We start from the raw sequence: 20,818 nt of genomic DNA, 5'->3' as shown, positions 1-20,818 counted from the left end.
CCATCCTGTCCATATCTGAGGTTGACTTGAGTGTTGCCTTCAGGAGAGCGAATCCGAGGAAACCAACTTACCAAAGTATTCACAGATATTGTCAATATCTCACTGTAGCAGGGTGTGGTATCCAACTGTTTCACGCAGGCGTCAATCATACCAGTGCCCAAGAAGTGTGTATTAATCTGCCTTAATTACTATCGGCCAGATGCACTTATATCAACAGTGATGAAGTGGTCTGAAAGGCTGGTAATGAAGCAGATCAGCTCCTGTCTGAGTGGTTACAGTTCGCTTATCGTAGAAACAGGACTACGGTGGATGCCATCTCACTGGCTCTACACAAAGCTCTGGAACACCTGAACAGTAAAGATCCATTCATCAGGATGCTCTTTATCAACTACAGTTTGGAATTTAACACCATCATCCCCTCAAAACTGATCAGCAAACTCCGAGACCTAGGCCTCAACACCCCACTATGTAATTGGCTTCTCTATTAGAAAACAATGGGCCTTGTATGATGAAAAAAATAACATAAATGCATGTATCCTTTGATTGGGAACTCAAACATATCAAGGAAGGAATGAACAGCTCAACAGGACAATAAAAAAAACAAAGATAAACATGGCATCAGGAAGATAATGGGTAAAAAAAGAACAGGTGGGTCTCATAACTTGCTAATTTTTCAATGTTATCAAGACCATTGATATCCCAAGTGGCAATGGGGCATGAGAGTTAACTATAGAGGAAGCTTATGATGGATAATGGGAAGATTTGAGAACCTGATGAAGCTCTTCATAGACCTTCATAGGAAACCCCAACTTACAACACAGTGCAGTTTCACTCCCACTTTTCCAGGCAAGCATTCAATACAGTACAAACCACAAATGTTACAGGTGCCACACAATATGAGGGAATAGCCTTCCCCATTCATGTTTATTTGTAACCTTTCAATGCTAGTGATTTGTCCATGTAGCCCTTTGTTCAGTCTTTCCACAGTCTCCTTAATGGCCTATTTGTGATGTCACAGTGATACATGTTGCATTATTGTGATAAACATTCTGTGACATTTATGTCCCTTGATGTCACACTCTCAAGTTCAAATCAGTGCAATGGTCCAACCTTGTGTGGGAAGCTAAAGAGCCAGACAAGCAAAGGTTAAGAAACTGTGACCTCAAGATAGTTTAAATTTTGAGATTATTGATTGGTTGTAATGCAGGTTAGATGACAGACTCTGTTGTTTATGTGTGGTATTTTACTATTTTTACAGAGTTCTCATCAGTTTTAAAATAAAAAAAAGAGAGCTGATCAATGAAACAGACATCCAGATGAAGCAGTGTGCTTCTTCTGCAGTGTGCCATTACTTCTCTGGTCATGAGTCAAAGGCAGTGGAACCAGGGGGAAGAGAAGGGCTCAAGGACTGAAATGAGGGAACTGTTCAGGTCAGCCTCAGCAGATAGCAAAAGGGAATTTGGACACACAGGGGAGGTTAATCTTAAACATTCATTCAAAGTAGAGAAGGGAAGCAACAAAAATGACAAAGAGCAAAATAGATTAAAGGCAATCAGGGGATTTAGCAAAGAGGCATTCTTAGAACAGCAAGAGTCAGAGAGCATCATAGCAGGTACCAGTAGCATTAACAGATCACAAAACAGTAATAAAGAAGCAACAAGCAAAGGAAAGGAAAGGAAAATGCAACGAAGGGAGAGTCCAATTGACTTTGTCTGTTGGAAATCCCCATACGAGGAGGAAGAAATTTGTTTGTAAGTAATAGTTTTTGTTGACCAGATATGCTTGTCCGTTTTAAAATTTGAGTTAATTTCTAGTTTGTTAGTACTGTACAGATCCAGATTAAACATTTATTAGATAAGTACACATTACTCTAGTCATTTTTAAGATAACTGGTTTCCAATAGAACTCTACAAAACCAGAACTAATTTGCTAAACAGAAAAAAAAAATCCTGGAATTTCAATAATAAAATGAAAGTGTATTTATGATAATTATGCTTTTTTACCGAAAATATTCAAATTCAAGTGGTAGAATTTTCATGCCGATAAGTGAAAATTTTCTTTTTCAGTAGTAATATACAAGTATGTTTAATTTAAACAATTTTTAAAAATGCATAAAATATACAAGAAGAATAAAAAATAATCTTCTTCAGCATTAAAGTAGGTGGAGACATTTCACATGAAGAATGTGGTGAATGATAAGAAAAAATGTATTTGATATGGGCAATATGCGTGGAGTAATTTTCATTTGATCCACCAGACTGGGGAAGTGAATGGGCCTGGGTTGGATATTACTTTCAAACCAATGTTCAATGGCAGCTTACTCAAGAATAAATGTTCATGGATGAATAGAAAATCAAATTCAGTTCCAGTAAAGATTATAGGAGTAATGATGTTTATTTACTCTTTTTTTTAAAAAAAATCAGGGCAATATGGATTTTTCAACCATGGTAATATGATGTTGGCCTGGGAAATAAGTTGATGCAGGCCAACAATGGTGAGGCATTGTAAGGCTTCAGTGGGTGTAATTCATGGGCTCCACCTCTGGAACACTCACATTCTTGACAAATGAAAAGGACAAGAGATGAGCCTCATATCCTGCATTGAAAAATGCATTGAGAAAAATTACAAGTGATAAAGCCAATTGGAAATATATTTGCAATGGTATAAATGACTTTGTGTCTGATTTGAAAGAATAGTCCCAAGTTTTCACCATGTACCAATTTCCAACTCCAGAAGTTGAAACTGTAACTCCCCTTTGATCGACATAATAGATGAAACTGGGCTAGGGCTGATGCAACTTCTTTCACCTCAAGTTTCTTCAGCTGACAAACCTCATGGATTTCAGAAGCAGACAGAAAAACCAGCATGCTTTTTCATTGGTCAAGGTTAGAAATTAGATTGCACATTGTTTCCTTGGTGACAAAAGAGGATTTTACCATGGCTACTTTTCTTTACAAGAGGTTTGCTTTCTCACAATTCATAAAGGAACCACTGAATCTTCTTTGAACCGTGAATGTGTGGAATTCATCTGCCGAGAAAATGAAGGTTTCCATTAATCTGTGTAATGAAAATTCTAAATCAAATATGTATTTCCTTTAATTTTCAGCCCTAGTAGTTCACAAGTACCAAGTAATCCAAATGTAAGAAGTAAAAAGAAAAATACAAAACAACCAATCTATGAGGAGCTTACATGCCCAGCTTGCGAGAAGCTGTACGTCAACCCTCAGTTACTGCCTTGCAACCACAACATATGTGAATCCTGTATTCCAAAGCAGAAAGAGATATCCAAAAAGGGTTTAATAAAACATCTCAGTGTTACATGCCCAGTCTGCCAAGAGAAACATTATTTTACCAGCACTGAAAAAGTCAAATTCCCGGAGAACTTTCTGCTCAGTGAGGTGTTAAATAGAGTGGAAAAACGGAATAAGAAACTGTCAAGAAAGTCGACAGTCAAACAACCACAACATTACTGCCAACTTTGTGAGAAGAAAAATAAACAACCTGCAGTCAAGAAATGTGAAATCTGTGATCTAAATTTCTGCAAGGACTGTCTAAAACAGCACAACCGAACCTACACCGACCATAATTTTGTTGAACCTTTAGGTGGAGAGCAGCAGATAAAGTGTTTTTATCATCCCGACACACTCCTGACAATGTTTTGCACATATGACAATATTCCCATATGCGAGGAATGTAGCAAAGAAAAACATAAGGATCATTCTACAAGTTCCATATCAGATGCTTTCAAGGATCAGTCAATTCATCTATTTCATGTTATTTCAAAATATGGCAAAGGTAGGTGCCAGTTATTTGTTTGCATGTAATAGTTCTTGTTGACCAGATACACTTGTACCTTTTAAAAATTGAGTGTAAGTGCATTATTATGGAGGATAATGTTCAGCTGAGCAAATGGGTAGAGGTCTGCAGGTAAAACTAATTTTGATAAGTATGAAGTGATCCATTTGTGCGGGGCAGAGGACAATGTACAAATGTGGCTGCAAGAACAGGAGGACCAATGTGCCTATATGTGCACAATTCTTTCATGGTATGAAAGCTGTGAAATAATTAAAATATACAAAGAATCCTGGGGTTTATAGCACCTCAGGCAATAAAATAACAATAATATCTCTTGAGCATCCCTTTGTAAAGAGGAGGAACTCTAAAAGTGGGCATGCTTTTAAGAAATTCACAATAATAGCAAACCTGATCCTGCTCTACCTGGAGTCTCCCTCCTAATTTTTTTTGGAGCTGTATTAGAATGGACCCAAGCAGTAGTGTCTTCAATTCTATCATAGAGTGATGAAGTGGCAGGATTATTCCTCGCAATATTAAATGCACCGATGGCTGAAGGCAAAAGACTATATAGAACAGAGAAAAAAGAATGTTGGGCGAATGAGAGCTGAGTGAATAAAATTACAGAAAACATGGTCTTAGAGGATGTGAATTTTATGAAGGATGAAAGATAATTCCATGTAGCATGTGCTGGAAAATTCATTGGCATTCTTGCTTGGCATCTCTGAGCAAAATAAAATCTGCAAGTGGAAAGTTGCCAATGGATAGACCTTCATATATCTTAGTGTGTCTTCAGAATAGAGTTTTATTCACTCTCCCATAGATATTCCCTACTTCTTTTTTAATCATCCAAATTTATGTCTTTCAGCTAAGGATGAAAGTGAAAATGATATGCTGAGGTTGAGCATTTTTAAATCCATGCTTCAAGAGAATAGAATCAAGTTTCAGAAGCAGGTTTCTGAAAATTTTCTAACCTTACACAATCAACTCAGTGTGAAAGAAAAACAGGTCAAAGCTATATATGACACTGAGCTGAATTTTAAGATAGCAAACATCAACAATTTTATGGACTCAACAGCTCAACATATGTTAAATACTGAAGGTTTGATTCAGTATGCCAAGGAAGCAGCAAAGGAAATGGATGAGTTTGTGCTTTTGCAAACTGTTAACCATTTGATCAAACAATTGAAGGAAAAAGTGAATGGTATTCACATGTCAGAGAAGGACCTAATGACAAATCCTGCTGACATTAATTCTTTTGACTTTGGAAGAATTTCAGAACAAATCAACCAGATATTTCAGCCAATTACAGAGAAATATGAAATGGTGAAAGCTGAGAAGGTAATGACCCTATTTAAGAAGAAAATAATTAGTCCTACAGAAGTACAGCCAGAAATTAAGGAATCAGAAACACCAGAGTCAGAAAAAGTGGATTTCAAAAATATGGAAATAGAAATCAAGGCATCAGGAACCAATCAACCAGACAACACCTCAACGCCATTACTAATTTCTCAGGAAAATATCCCTGAAACTGATGTGAGGAACAAAGAAAGCAGAGAAAGCTTAGAAAGTGAACATGGTGCAGAAGACGACAAACAAAAAAATATCCAAGAACAGAATACAAATATTGATACCCCTGTACCACCAACTATTTATCATCATATCATCAATGGAAGTACAACCAAGGTATTTAATTTTAATTTATTTTTTTTTTAAATTTAGAGCTGCAGCACCACCTAAATACAAGCATGACCAACTAATCTACTAACGCCATATGTCTGTGGAATGCGAGGGGAAACACACATGGACACGGGGAGAACCTACAAACTCCTTCCAGACAGTAGTGTGTTCAAACCTGTTCATTGGTGCTGTAATAACGTTGTGATAATTGCTGCACTAACCATACCACCCCCATCTTTGAAAATCTATTTGTGAGAAATTAGCTTCTCAAAATCTTTAGAGCATCATTAGCACTGCTGTGTCTTAGCTCCAGGTTCAATCCTGTTCTGTTAATTACTGTGTACATTTCCTTGGACTGCTTCATTTTCAGTCCATATTGCATTTACATTTCTGGCTGCTTAAGCTAATGGCAACAAAAAAAGAAGGGGAATTGATGGGCAGATCTGAGAGACAATAAATTACAGGGCTACCATGAAACAAGGACAACGGGAATAGGATTGGATGAATGGGAACGTTCTTCTGAGAGATCTAAAGGGATGGATGATGGTCATTATAGGATAAGCGTTACCTCTATCTCTCAAATAGCTTTCTCTTTTCTATGAGGTCAGCAAAAATCATTCAAAAACATACCTCCACATAGGCACAAAAAGTCACACCTACCTTGACCTTATAACACAAGTGCAACCTCCAGTTCAGGAAGAGCAAAAAAAAATACAATACAACTGATGCAAGAACATAATTTGTTTCATTACACATTTCCCTCTGTGGTCCCCAACTTAATCCTTGAGCCTGAATATTGAATTTGAATCAGACAGCTTGCACATTGGATTCGAACAGTGAGGGGTGCTGGACAATGTGGTGACTCTCTGTCTGTAGGGAAAAGTTAAAGAATTTCATATATGTAATATTCTAAATGTAGTATTATGTGACAATAAGGGAACCTTTACTTAGCTCCAAGGAGAACTTTAAAGAGCATATCTATTACATAATTAAAATAGCCTTTTCTATCTCTGTTCATCTTACTTCCAATGAATAGCAGCACTCCACTTACCTCTTTAACTACTTTCTGTACCTACTTGTTAACTTCCTGTGTTTCAAATACAAGGACACCCATATCCCCTTGTGTAGCAACACTCATTCTCCATTTCTTCATTACTGATGCAGACATGCCCTCTCTATTTTTATTTATCTCCCTCTCCTCCCACTACGACGTATCCTGCTCCACAGTAAAATACATAAAAAATATATTAAGATCTTCTCCATCTCCTCAGGCTCAACACATGGACATTTTCAAAGAGAATTTCCTTTGTATCTTTAAAAAAAAATTGGAATAAGTCTTAAGCCATTATTTATTATTGTCACATACTTATTAGATCATGAAACAATGAAATTGATGCCCAACCTAATGTAGATCAAACACTTGTTTTAAAACTACCTGATTTCCAAAAGGATAATCTGGCTACAATAATCTTAAAAATCGGGATTACAACCAAACATCACATTGAAAATGCTCTGTAATATTTCAAACAGTTATACTTTCGCTTCAGACCATTGAATATTACTTAGTGATAAAACAGCCAACAACATGATATTACTATCCAAGTATCCCTGATCCCATTTCATGTGCCTTTAGAGGCCTTGATCCAGAGCATTGCTGATCAAACTAGAACAACCATTGTGTGTTCAGCAAAATGATTAAATGTTTCAAAGAATTTTAATTGCTGCATAAACCTTATTGGCTGCTAATAAACAATCAATCAATCAATCAGACCTAACTTGATTCTCAAAACTTCTGATTCCAAAAGAGAGATAATTACACTTTCCTTACTGGTGATGATTCATACAGATATAGATGTCCAGCAATCATTCTTCAACAGTCTTTGTAGATGAGTAAAATATCAAATCAGATGGTTGAGTAAGTATATATTTATTCTGCTAGAATCTTCTACATCCAATCAGTTCAGTGTAAGGGAGAAGCAATTTTGAATACATTAAACTCCTCTTGATAGTTTATGACTTCAAATGTCATTGGAAGTTATTCTTGGGTTGAGATATAAAATGTGTTGCATTTGTGATTAGAATGTCCAAAATGTGAAACTTTGAAACTTCATTTATTGTTTTTGGTGTCATGTGACCAGTTTGGTTGTTGCTGTGTTCTGAAATCTGAGAGCTTATTGTCAGGGATCCAGATTAATGAGAGCACCACTTTTAGGGTTTTTTTTTTGCCAGCTTTGGCTAACCATTTTATCAAAATGGCAATGCAAAAAAAAAGTTCAATTAGGAATGAAAATTAATTAATATGCAGAAAAATAACTTTTTTGTGTTCTGTAACATCTGCAAAACAATAAAAGGGACTCGAATTTAATCTTTTTTATTTCTGGTCAAGGGAAGAATTTTGGTCAGAACCTGAATATTTTCCTCACCATGTCTGTGTCATAATTTTCAAGATGAAACAAATTTTTAAAAAAGGGTGGAATGGTTAAAATGGAACATAGCTTACTATTTAGACATAAACACAATGTCAACAATCTCTTTTTTTGTACCTTCAAATAGATTTTAACATTCTGGTGCATTAAGTTAACTAAAGGATAATATAAATCTCTATTTTGGATAAATTATACAAAAGTTGAATGGTTAAAAAAATCATATTGAGATTTTAATGGAATGTAACATAAACATTTGGCTTCAGTGATTCTTAACCTTTTTTTTCCACTCACATACCACTTTAAGAATTCCCTATGCCATAAGAGCTCTGGATTAATAAGGGATTGCTTAAGGTGGCATGTGGATAGAAAGAAAAAGTTTGAAAACTATTGTTTTAATCATTGACTCATTATGTGCATGGTTTTGTAACCCCAAAGGAAATTGGCCAATGACAATTTTTCTCATGCAAAATATTTCGGTCTAGAGTGGTGACTCTCAACCTTCTCTTCCTTCTCACACACCACCTTAAGCAATCCCATACTAATCACCGATGGCATAGGGATTGCTTAAAGTGGTTTGTGAGTGGAAAGATAAAGGTTGAGAACCACTGGGCTAAATAGTTCAGGACTCTGCAATGTTTATGCTGCTTCTGTGTTGTTAATTCTTTCCAGCCACTGTTTACACTCCACGTCCCTCATCCAGCCTTACCAATGTGGTAATCTAGCATTTCTTCAAAGTTTTGTGGTTGTCCCTTCCTATCCCCACACAAGTGAGTTCTCTCTGAATTTCCTCTTTGGTCTATTACACAGGATCTCCAGTTTTCGTTTCATCCAAAGTGGAAGCTGCCTTTCCTATACATTTTAAATTTAAGTTAAATTTAGACCTACACCACAGTTACACCCATAAGCCTGTGCCACCCAAATACCCCAATTAACCTACAGCCCCCATTCACTTTCAAAGGGTGTGAGGAAATTGGAGCCCCCAGAGAAAACGCATGCGGCCAAGGAGAGCACGCACAAAACGCCTCCTAGTTAGTGCCAAATTCAAGCCCAGGTTTGCTGGCTCTGTAATAGCATGGCACTAACAGCTAAATTAAACACACCACCCAAAATAAAATCTAGGTTGCCCTGGAAGCACCATACGGATACCGAACTCATTGCAGATGCCCAATCGGCATAGCTTGGAACAGCCCAGAACTCATGACCTCAAGCAGTCCTGCAGCCTCAACCTCCGAGCAGCCAAATAACGGGCACATGGTACTGTGACCAGCATACACCCATAATCTTGATGGACTGAAGAGGGACCCTGTTTTCTTCCATCTTTCATAGTGGGTAGAATTCCTCAATTCTAACAAACCTAATACAGTAAAGCCCTCTGTATGCTGCATCTATGAAGATTGGTAGATGCCAGATAAGTGAATTTTCTGGTAGCTTGAGATTGCTTATTGAATGGATTGGCAATCTAACCAACGAGAGAGACGCCAATTTTAAATGTGTATTTTTTACCTATTTCTTTTTCGCAATTTTTAATTTTGCCGGTTGCTTGATGCTGCTGGTTGTTTGAATTCTGCACAACGGAGATTTTACTCCAATTCTTTTTCATAATATGGAGACAAAAGCTTTTCACAGTTCACCATGTGTGACCTGACTAATGTTCTGCACAAATTTAGCATGGGGAATAGACGAGCTACGATGCTTCATGCTGACCCTCGCTTTAAATATATGTAATTTCTCCTTCCCTTTTCTACAATGTTTGCCATTTCACATTTAAATAGTTTTTTTTTCACATTATTTACCAACTGAGGCAAGTCATTAATAAATGCAAAAGCCAGAAAATGGGTAACAAATGTACATTTTTCCCAACTTCAATCAGGCTTTTGATCCTTCCAATACAACCGCAACTATAACCTCTCTCCAGGACCACTTGAATGTCCGATTGAAGCAGCATTTCTCACTGCGGTTATAAATATTTATCTCACCTTTTTTTTCATTCATGGATCATTGTGTTCATTTAATTGTTTGTTGGTGTGTTTTGCGTACCTGTATGGCCGCAGCAAGCGAGAATTTCATTGCATCTATGCATAAACTCTCATCTCGTGATCTCATCCTTCATTCAAATCTTTGAATATTAGAAATGTTAAATAGGGATTATTGATTTTTTTTTTGAAATGTAGACATAGTTTAATTTGTATTGTGCAATTTTATTCTAAAATGAGTACAAGGATAAGCAGGAGATATATACTTAAAAAAAATGAAAATAGTGCATCATGTCTCTTACAGATTTTTTGGATGGTTCCAGAATATGATGTCGTGGATTCTTTTGATGTACACTTGCAAGAGGTTGGTTACAATGATGAAGCAGTTACCCCACAGCAAATAGGTGTGGTGTTTTCTGGAATCGATGCCTCTTCTTTTGAAACAACGTTGAAAGATAATACTGAGGTTGTCTTCCGGGTCCGTGCAGTTAATGATTATGGAGAAAGTGCCTGGAGCTATCCTTACAGAGTAAGTACTGTTTCATTTCCTTAGTTTGGATAATTTATGGCCTCCTTTGTCTGAAATAGTGTTTTTCTTTTAGCATTTATTTGGACTATTCCATGCTTTGTTTAAAAATGTTTATGAACTCCCTGTTCTTTCCATCCTGATATTTGTTGAGGGTATAATTTTACAACCGAGTTGATTATTATGTTAGCTATCTAGTTATTCAATACATTTTCATACTTGAAAATTCCTATTGATGAACTGTAGATGAGAATAAGCTACACAAAATTTGTGGTGAAGAGTGAGAAAACCTGCCCATCTTTCAGTTCTTGGTCTCCATTTTGGTTGCAATTTGTTGCTCTTGACATTGAAGTATTTTGCTGATGTGGTGCGGGTCCATTGGCAATATGGAACTTTACTAGGGTCAAATACAGGCATTGTACGCTGAAGGTGGCATTGCGTGCTGAAGGTGGCATTGTTTTTAGAATTTCATTAATGGACTCAGATTTTAATTTCATAGCACGCATTGGAATGAGCATAAATGTTTAGGTGACCTGATCAATGGAAGCAAGCATCTAGAATTTGTTTCAACTACCATATTTGTATTATTTTTATCACTGATTTGAACTTTCAGTCTTTTTTTTTTGGTCATGGGCCCCTTAAGATTCTGTTCAAAGTTTATGGGGCACCCTTTCCCTGTGAAACATTCGAGTTTAGTTGGTTTCTTCCATACTTCTTTCTTGCTGACTGCATTAAAAAAAATTATTATTTCACTCCTCTTAAATGTGCTGAGGCCCATGTTGAGAATGGCTGATCTATATCAGCGATTTAGATGAAAATGTGCATGGTGTAATTAGCAAGTTTTTCGATGATGTGAAAATGTCTGGTATTGTAGATGAGTGAAGATGGTTGCCAAAGATTGCAGCACATTGTTGATTGGTTGGGAAGGTCAGCAGAGGAATGTTTGATGGCATTTAGTACAGAATAATGGGAGGGATTGGATTTTGGGAGGTCTAATGTGGGTAGGATCTCCACAGTTAATAGTTAGAATTCATGGAGTGCTGTAGAGCAGAAGGATCCAAGAGTATTGGTACATGGAACCATAAAAGTTGCATCACAGGTAGATGGGGTCTTTTTTTTTACATTAAAAAAATGCCTTTATCAATCAGAGATTTGAGTATCAAAGTTAGGTCGTCATGTTGCAGTTGCATAGAAAGTTGATGAGGCCCCATTTGGAGTATTATGTTCAATTTTGGTCACTGTACTACAGTAAAGATTTTGCCAAGCTGGAGTGGATGCAGAGATGTACCAGATTATTGCCAGGACTTTGGGGAAGAGGTTAGTGTGGGGGTCTACACCGTAAGTGGTTATATGGTTAATATTGATTTTCCTGAATTTGGAAGATTATTCTTAAAGTGCATTTTAAGTTTGAAGAGAAGTTTATAGTCAATTATCCCAGGAAGAACAACTGGCTGCTGTAAAAAAAAAAACTTGAGGATTGAATTGCTGAATAAAACTAACCAATAAAAATTATCAAGTGCAGTAGTAGAAAGGTCAGAAACCTTCTAGTTTGCAGTGATCCACTGAATTGCCAGGGAAGAGTGAGCATTAGCCAGCCCACTGCTTCTTTCCAATTTAAGTATTTGTCGTTTTTGCAAGTGTTGTAGGATTAAATTTAATTCTGTAAAATTAGTTCTTGATCAGTGAAAGTTGGTACAAAGATCCACATGTTTTATCTTGGTGTTGAAGTTGTTATATGCACCAGATGGGTTTGCAACTTTTTGCCAATTTTAGCATTTGAAACTAAAACTGGGACAGTCTAGGTTTTCATTACTGTATTTTGTTTCTCAAAAGCAGCATTATTGTGGTGTTCCAATCAGTGGTTTATAAAACAAGAGGTCAAGTTCCCAAACCCAAGAATGTCCCCTGCTCTTCACAGTCAAGCTGTCAAAAATGTAATACTGAACAAGCTTGCAGTTGAGTTGTCAAGGCATAAGCGCTTTGCTTTATTGTAGCAACATGCCACTAGGAAATCTGTAGTACTAAAAGTTTGGTGTAAAATTTTATTTAAAAGCAAAATATACATTTGACATCCATTTAATGTGCATCATTCTACTTTTCCATCTGAAATGTAACATTTGAGTGATCATATGAGAAACAAATTTGGAAACATTTGCTGTATCATCAGTACATTCAAGCTTTAAAAGACAGTTTCCTGAAATGCTCCTTTCATTTAATGTACACTTTGGAAAGTCTTACCAGTAATTTTAAAAAAAATCATTGGATAATATTAACCTGACAAGGTAGGGATGATGTCTAAGCCCTGGTACAAAACATTAATCCATGATTATACTGTACAAATCTACAAATCAGTAGTAGCAATAAGCTATCTATTATATACAAAGTAGAATATTAGTTCTGGAGCATTTTAACACCAATAAAGAGGTTACTGGCTCAAACCCCAATCTCAGTCATTCTACCACTGCTACTGCCAGATGCCAAGTGTAATGCCTCAATTGGTTACAAGGTTGTTACAGCACTCTGCATGTAAACATAGGGAAGATTGATAGAAAGGTGTCTTGAGTACATCATGGACCAATATTGGCAACATTGGCAACAGCCATGGAGTAATCTGCTCAATGACCATCCCACCTTTTGAAACATCGAACAGACAAGGGGAAAATGAAGTCGTGTGGAATGGAACATCGACTATATATTTAAAACAAATAAATAACATTTCACCATCACTTTAAGACTTGGCACACAAGAGCCTAGCAGACACAGTGCATCACTATTAGAACATTGAACATAGTTGGTTCTTGCTCTTCTACTCCCAGAATATTTCTTGGATTTTCTGTACTTTTTTTTTAGTCAGTAGCTTGCTTGCCTAAGGTTTGCTCAACTAGTCTTAAGCTGGGGTGAAGAATTTTTGAAGTGATTAGCCTGACTGAAAACTGGCACAAATTCTATAACATGTAAAGTAGTAGTAAATCTTTGTTTTAGTTTATTGATTCCATGAAAAAGATGGATCTCAATTAATGGCTTTTAAGAAATTCTAGGACTTCTGTGAATAACTGTTGAATGTCCAACCCAAATTGAGAAAAGTTGGTTTTTAATTAAGACAATTTCAAGCATGCACAAAAAAAAACTGTATCCTTGGTAGTTCAGTTATTTTTTTTACATATCTGCTTAGAAGCTTAAACACTTTATTTGCTAAAGTGCACTTGTGTTATTAATTTTAATATCCTATGCATTAATGTTCGACTATGCAATTTAAAAAATCTCTAATTTAGATAGAATGTCCTATCAGTTCTTTTGAAGGTGAATAATAGAATGTTTAATTTGGAAGGCAAAGGTAATTTGGAAAGAGTGGTGAGCTCATTATCCATTTTAACAAGATTTAGCTTGGTTAAACTTAAAGTTATGTTAAGTCTATGAATGGAATAAAAATCTATTTTGTTAAAATCATTACAATCCGATACCTCAATAGTAAATGCTCATTCAACAATTTTTAAAATGCCTTTTCTCTCCCACAAACGTCATCTTTCACACATATTGGATGGTTGCCTTCGTAGAACCAAGAAGTAGAAATGCAATAACCATTCCATCAATGGAACAGAAGTGCACTTCTCAATGCATGCTGTCCCCTCCTGCAAGTGGCATGGCTAGTGTAGTGGTTACTGCAATACTGTTTCAACACCAGCATCCCAAGTTTAAATCCAGCAGTGTCTTTTACTAGTTTGTATGTTCTCCCCATGTCTGCATGGGTTTCCTCAAGGTGCTCTTGTTTCTTCACACCGTTCAAAAATGGACTGGGGTTTTAGGTCAATTGGGTAGCACAGGCTGAAAGGGCCTCTTATCATGCTGTGTGTCTAAATTAAGGGTTGCTGCATCCAAAAAGCAATGCTCTCAGTAAGAGGTGGTGGTAAAACCATCTAAATTTGAGTCACTGTGTATGTGTGAAGAATCTCAAAAGCTGAGCTAATAATATAAATGAGTTTTTCTGAATACAGGTTCACCACAGTATTGTTGGAGTTGAGGTTAGCAGGTAAAGGAATTCAACATTATTTGATGTCAAATGGGAAATTATGTTTGTGTTCAAACTCAGGTAATCCAAATGCTATGGAGATGAATCTAAATTACATGCATTTGAAGTTGGTGTCATCGGAATGATCCTTACTTCTACAATAAATACTTTCGTCTAAGCAGGCAGTATAGAGTAGAAGTATAGTTAAATTCATTAAATTAATTAATTCCGGTTTGCTAACAATGTATGCACACATCACTTGAAACTACATGAAGCTCTTGCATGTCGAGGGAATAAAGACTGCTCTGAAAGAGTGAATTGCTCATGAAAACATCAGTTAACTTGATACAATAGCAAGCCAAATGACAATCTGCTGCTAAACATGTTTCTTATTCAGTGCTAAGGTTACAGTAGAATGGATACTGAATTCTTTTAAATCAAGCATAAAGTTTTCACAAGTGTTGGAGATAGAAGTGCGCTCAGTGTAAAATACCTAGTTCTTTCATCATTAATCTCAACATCAAACTACTCTTCAATGTTATAAGCTTAAATGGAATTATTTTTCCATGAATTATAAAGAAATGTCTGAAATAATATTGCCAATGAAAGAGCAGCTCTGGATGTTCAAGAACGGACTGATCAAGAAAAGTTTGATGCTTTTACAATGGCATGGATTGGTGTAAACTCCAGAAGCAGAATAATAAATACTCAATTTAACAATTTCTGTTCACATGACAATGAGGTTGAGACATTTTTTAATAAAACTTTTTAAACTTAAAATTAATCTACTATAAATAGAAAAAATGAACAACAACCAATATCAGTAGCATCCAATGTTTGTGTATCAGTCATCACTGACATCTGAAAAATGTACATCTTTCACTAGTACCATGCCAATAAAAATCCAAAAATTAAGTGGTGTGCAAAGTCAACAAGGTCCTGCAGTATATACTTTGCTTTAATTGGGCTGGAAGGCATGGAGTGTAACTGAGGGAATTTTCATATCTTGCTAGGATCGCCCATCCTTAGCCACAATATGAGCCATCCAGTTTACTTTAGTTGTCCAGCTTTCACGAAGGGCCTCGTCAAACTTCTGTCGAAACTGCTTCAATGCTTCCTCGTCACTTTTTCCTAAAGCCAGCGAGTCCTGGTGGTGGTAGGAGGATATCAATCAGTAAGAATTTTGCAGCTTTACTAAAGATCCACACATTACAAATGCATTTTTGTAACGGCCCACAAATTCAGAAAAGCAAAAGTAGTGAAATAGATAAACATTCAACCCACGGCTGCACCTTTTCCCATTATTGCGGCACAATGTTAAAGTCATGCATGGTTTTCCTGATTAGGTTGCACCTGTGAGGATTGGAAGAGGTACATAAATTTAGACATACAGCACAGTGATGGGTCCTTCCGGCCCACACCACCCAGTGAATGTATAACCCTTATGTTTTGAAAGGTGGGAGGAAACAGGAGCACCCGGGGGAAACCCATGCTTGTGGAAAGAAGAAAGTAGGAGGGAGAGATAGTCTTACCTTGAGATACTGGATGTCTTTGATAGAGCTTAGCTCAGGTAGTCCTGCTGTCAACATAAGGGCAAACAGCGTAATGAACAAGTTTCCGTTCTTGCGGAGAATCAAATAAGCTTCTTCACAACACTGACGGAACCTTTAGAAAGAGAGCATATTTATGCCTCTAAATTGTATTCTGAAAGTCATAGCTTAAGTGATACATCAAGCATGTGCAAACCTTCCGTGTCATCCATTAACAACTTCCACTTTCACTAGATCATACTTTTTGACATACCCCTTCGGCAAGCGACTTTGCAAAAATAAAAATTGAAAAGACTTATTTCTCTTCAATGTTATTATCAACTGCAGCAAAATTTGGAACAGTATTTTATCTACCTGACTTAAATACTATCTCATTATGAGGAAGTATCATTTTTCAGGTTCATTTGACCTATAAAACATTTTGTACAAGGAATCTTCTATGACCATTGCAAAATTATGGTCAAGTAGCTTCAGAAATAATTTTGAGTTAACATTTTCTATGAGGTCAAATGTTGTCCTCACTGCTTTATCCAAGGTCACAATTGGATCTCAAAGAACTGAGAAAGTAGCCAAAGGAAAGGCAATGGGATTTAACTTAGACAAGTGAGAATGTTGTGCAAGTTAAACCAGGGCATGACTTGTACAGTAAATTGTCGGGCCAAGGAGAATGTTGTAGAACACAGCAATCTTGGGTTACGTGTAATAGATGGTGAAGATCATGGTTGGATGTCCTGTTAAATTGGGGTACTGAGTACAGGAATTGGATGTCTTATTACAATTTTACAAGACTATAGGACTTCTCAGGGAGCACCGTGTTGTTTTGCTTGCCTAACTATAGGAAGGATGCCATTAAATTGCTAAGCATGCAGAAAAAGTTCACCAGGGTGTTACTAGGATTGAGGAACTTGTTATAAGTAGAGACTGATAGGCTGGGACTTTTTTTGCCTTGGAGTGTAGGAAGCTGAGGAGGGATCATGAGGAGTATCGATAAGGTAAATAGTCTTCATCCCCAAGGGGAGGAGGGAATCTAAAGCTGGAGGGGAAAAAGAAGAGGGGGGTACTATGTTATTGGTTAAGGAGGATATCACAGTATTAGTCAGAGGTGACATTAAACACTGGTCAACTAGTAAGGCTCTACAGGTGGATCTCAGGAACATTAAAAGCATGATCTCCCTCGTTGGGAGTGTTCTACAGATCCCCAACTAGTGAACAGGAATTTAGCAGCAAATTTGCTGAGATCACTGCCAGATGTAGGTCAAATGAGGTAGTTATTGGTAGGCAATGTTAATTTTCCAAATATTCAATGGGAGTCCTAATGTGAAAGATTTAGGTGGGGTGGAATTGTCAAATGTGTTAAGGAAATTTCCTCTGGCAATAAATAGAAGGCCCCACTTCTTCTATTTTTTGCAAATTGGGAAGGGCAAGTGGATGAGTCTTTGTAGAGCAGTGACAATTTTTCTGTTAGGTTTAAGATAATTATGGAGAGGGACACGGTAATACCACGAGTTAAAATTCTGAATTTTAGCGATGCTGATTTTGAAGAATGATATAAGAACTAGTTCAAGAGAATTGGAACACGTTGTTTGAAGGAAGAGGAACATTAGGAAAATGGATGTTTTTAGAAGTGTGTTGACAAGAGTCTAGGACATACAAGTTCCTGTTCAAGCGAAGGGTCAAACTTGCCAGTGTAGGGAAGCTTGAATGATGAGGGAAATCCAGGGCAAGAAGGAGGCTTAGGGTAAGTACACCATCTGGGAACAAGATTTGGATGATCTTGGAAACTGAGAAGCAAGCTGAAAATGATTAAAAAAAACAGGGCAAAATGGGTCAGGAGTTAGCTCTGGCAGATAATATTAAAAATAATTTCAAAGATTTTATGTGGAACCACAAGAAATGGGGAAAAGTTCTCAATGAGCCTCTTTTTTTTTCCACTGTGGAGAAAGACACAAGGAACTTGGAGCAGTCAATGACCATGACTTGAGATTAGTTCAGTGCTTCTCAACTTTTTTCTTTCCACTCACATACTACTTTAGGTAATCCTATGTCATTGGTGCTCCATGATTAGAAAGGGATTTCTTAAGGTGGTATGTGAGTGGGAAGGGAAGGTTGAGAATTACTGCTCTAGACCCAATTGTTACTGAAATATTTTGCTTGAGAAAAATTGTCATTGAATCATTTCCTTTGGAGTTATGAAACTGTGCACATAACAAGTCAAGTAGGTACAATTAAAACAGTGGTTTTCACATTTTCCACCCACATACCACCTTAAGCAATCCCTTACTAATCTCAGAGCACCTATTGGCATAGGGATTACTTAAAGTGGTTGTGAGTGGAAAGAAAAAGGTTGAGAGCCACTGGATTAGTTGGTATTGTTTTTTTCTGTGTGATTGAAAAAGTGGCAACGGTCCTGATGCACAAGAAGGTTGATTTGAGAGTGTGGGAAGCTAGAGAGGAAAATGCATATGCTTTAACTGATATTTGAGTCATCATTAAATGCAGTTGAGGTTCCAGAAGACTGGAGGGTGGCAAATGTTGCTTTATTTAAGAAAGGCTGCAGGGAAAAGCCTGGGAATTACAAGCCCTAAGCATAACATCTATGGTTGGTAAGTTACTAGAGAGCATTCTGAGGGAAAAGATATACTCGCACTTGGATGGACAAGGGTTAACTCTGGATAGTTTCAATAGTTTTATAACTGGGGGATCATGTCTGATAAATCTAATGGAGTTTTCTTGAAAATTTGACCAAGAAGTTCAATGAAGGCAGAGCTATGGATTTCAGTGAAACGTTCAATAATTTCTGTACAGTAGGCTGCTCTGGGAGGTTGGATGGCATGGGATCGAAGGAGAGAGAGCAGAATGGATAGAAAATGGGCTTCACGACAAAGCAGAGGGCAATGGTGGAGGGTTGCTTCTCAGACTGGGGGGTTGTGACTCATGGTGTGCCACAAACTTCAGTACTGGGCCCATGCTGTTTGCCGTCTATATCGATGATTAAGATGAAAAAGTACATAGCTTCATCATCAAGTTTGTGGATGACACCAAAGTGTCTGGTATTGCATATAGAGAAGTCTATTGCCAAAGACTGCAGCCAGATTCTGATTGTTTGGCAGAGAAATAGTTGATTAGAAAAATGTATTGTGTTGCATTTTGGGAGGTCAAGTGTGGGTAGAATCTATGCAGCAAATGGTATGGTTGTAGAGCAGAGGGATCTAGGAATACAGGTACATGGAACCTTGAAAGTGGGTTGATAGGATGGTCAAAAATTCTTTTGACACATTGGCCTTCCTCAAAATACTGAGTACAGAAATTTGAAGGCATGTTACAATTGTGTAGGATGGTAGTGAGGCCTCTTTTAGAACATTGCATTTAATTTTAGTCACCATGCTTCAGGAAAGATGTTGTCAAGTTGGAGAGGGAGCAAAGAAGATTTACAAGGATGTTGTCAGGAAGAGGTTGAGCAGGCTAGGGCTTCATTCCTTGGAGTGCAAGGGGATGAGGAGTGATCTCATGGAGGTGCATAAAATCGTGAGACGAACAGATCATGTGAATGCAGAGAATCTTTTGCCCAGGGTAGGGGAATCAATAATTAGAGGATATGGATTTAAAGTCAGGGGGTTGGGGAGAATTTTAACAGGAAGATTTTTTTTTTGAGGTTGGTGGGTGTACGGAATGGGCTGCTAGAGGAGGTGGTTGAGGCAGGTACGATTGCAATGATGGAAAAAAAAGGACAGACATGGATAGGATGGGTTTAGATGGTATGGGCAAAATGTAGACAGATGGGACATTTTAGTCAGCATGGGAAATTTGGGCCAAAGGGTCTGTTTCCACACTATATAGCTATCTAAAGGAGACAAGAGGCAACCTTGCCCAGAGGGTGGTGGGTATAGAGAATGAGCTACTAGAGGAAGAGTGGAGGTGGGAACAATTGTAATGTTTTAAAAAATGTTTAGAGACAGATGGGCCAAACATGAGCATTTGTGGTTAGCCCAGGTAGGCAACTTGCTTGGCATGGACGAATTGGGCTGAAGGGCCTATTCTTATACTGTGAAACTCTTAACAATAAAAGCTGATCTACCAATTCCTGGTCTAAACCAAGAGTAGCTGAGCCAGACATAATGATCTGCCAGATGTTTGTTATTTGCTCCAATTTCTCCATTCTGCTGTTGGTAAGAGTTTGGTCCTGGCTGACTGTGATGTTCCACTTTATGAACAACATTGGGAATCCTATGAAACCACTAGTTGGATAAACTCAGCACACACCAGTCAAAGACATTGTTCAAACTGTTATTAAGCTGGTTAACCATCTGCTCAAGAATAAGTCACAAATACAAAAAGGTGAGCTGCCATGCTCAGTCAAGGTAGATTTTTTAAATATAGTTAAATACTAAATAATACCAAATTATAACATTTGGTATTAACATGACAAATTACAGCTGTCCCATGCAAGGCACAATTATTAGGTTCTACAAGATTAGCATAGGAAAGGATATTGAAGTAGGGAACTGAGGCCAATGCTAGCCAGCTGACAGAATGCGGAAAAGAAACTCAAAACATTTCCAGAGCTACTGTTATTCTTAACATTCTTAAAGCTACAACATAAATGACATGACCAGTTATTTACCTGCTAAATTTTTCAGTGTTTCCAGTTTTCCCTTGCTGTATGACATGAATAAAGTCGTGGGTAAGAATGAAAGGCACACGTTCTCTCTTAATCCCAAACTTGGATTTGAAATTTCCAAGGATATGACCAAAGTCGATATGAAAGAGCTTTGGGAGGGGAAAAAATTGCATATAAAATTATGGGCTTAAAATTGCTTCTAACACTGAGATTTTTGCGTTGAGTACATGTTTATGTTCCACATATC

General features: G+C 37.3%; 2 protein-coding genes across 9 annotated transcripts in view; one reads left to right on the top strand and one right to left on the bottom strand.

Annotated features, from left to right (window-relative positions):
• Window positions 1-555: 555 nt before the first annotated feature.
• Window positions 556-20,818, top strand: part of LOC138742378 (tripartite motif-containing protein 42-like) — a 62,798-nt gene continuing 42,535 nt past the window's right edge. The window contains exons 1-5 of one of the 3 annotated variants that reach the window (XM_069896672.1): window positions 556-648; window positions 1,259-1,751; window positions 3,107-3,795; window positions 4,661-5,478; window positions 10,176-10,400. In XM_069896672.1, coding sequence (XP_069752773.1) covers window positions 1,363-1,751; window positions 3,107-3,795; window positions 4,661-5,478; window positions 10,176-10,400 — 2,121 coding nt within the window. In that variant the 5' untranslated portion in view covers window positions 556-648; window positions 1,259-1,362. Of the gene's footprint in view, window positions 649-1,077; window positions 1,752-3,106; window positions 3,796-4,660; window positions 5,479-10,175; window positions 10,401-20,818 lie in introns of those variants that run through there. The other 2 variants (XM_069896673.1, XM_069896671.1) reach the window with 2 other exon arrangements.
• Window positions 12,354-20,818, bottom strand: part of pik3cb (phosphatidylinositol-4,5-bisphosphate 3-kinase, catalytic subunit beta) — a 198,411-nt gene continuing 189,946 nt past the window's right edge. For all 6 annotated transcript variants that reach the window (XM_069896666.1, XM_069896665.1, XM_069896667.1 and 3 more), the window contains 3 exons: window positions 20,575-20,720; window positions 15,936-16,068; window positions 12,354-15,550 (listed from right to left, as the gene is read on the bottom strand). In XM_069896666.1, coding sequence (XP_069752767.1) covers window positions 15,413-15,550; window positions 15,936-16,068; window positions 20,575-20,720 — 417 coding nt within the window. In that variant the 3' untranslated portion in view covers window positions 12,354-15,412. The remainder of the gene's footprint in view (window positions 15,551-15,935; window positions 16,069-20,574; window positions 20,721-20,818) is intronic.

Source organism: Narcine bancroftii, chromosome 9, assembly GCF_036971445.1.
Source record: "Narcine bancroftii isolate sNarBan1 chromosome 9, sNarBan1.hap1, whole genome shotgun sequence".
Taxonomy (NCBI): Eukaryota; Metazoa; Chordata; class Chondrichthyes; order Torpediniformes; family Narcinidae; genus Narcine; species Narcine bancroftii.
This window is presented reverse-complemented; position numbering and strand designations above follow the sequence as displayed.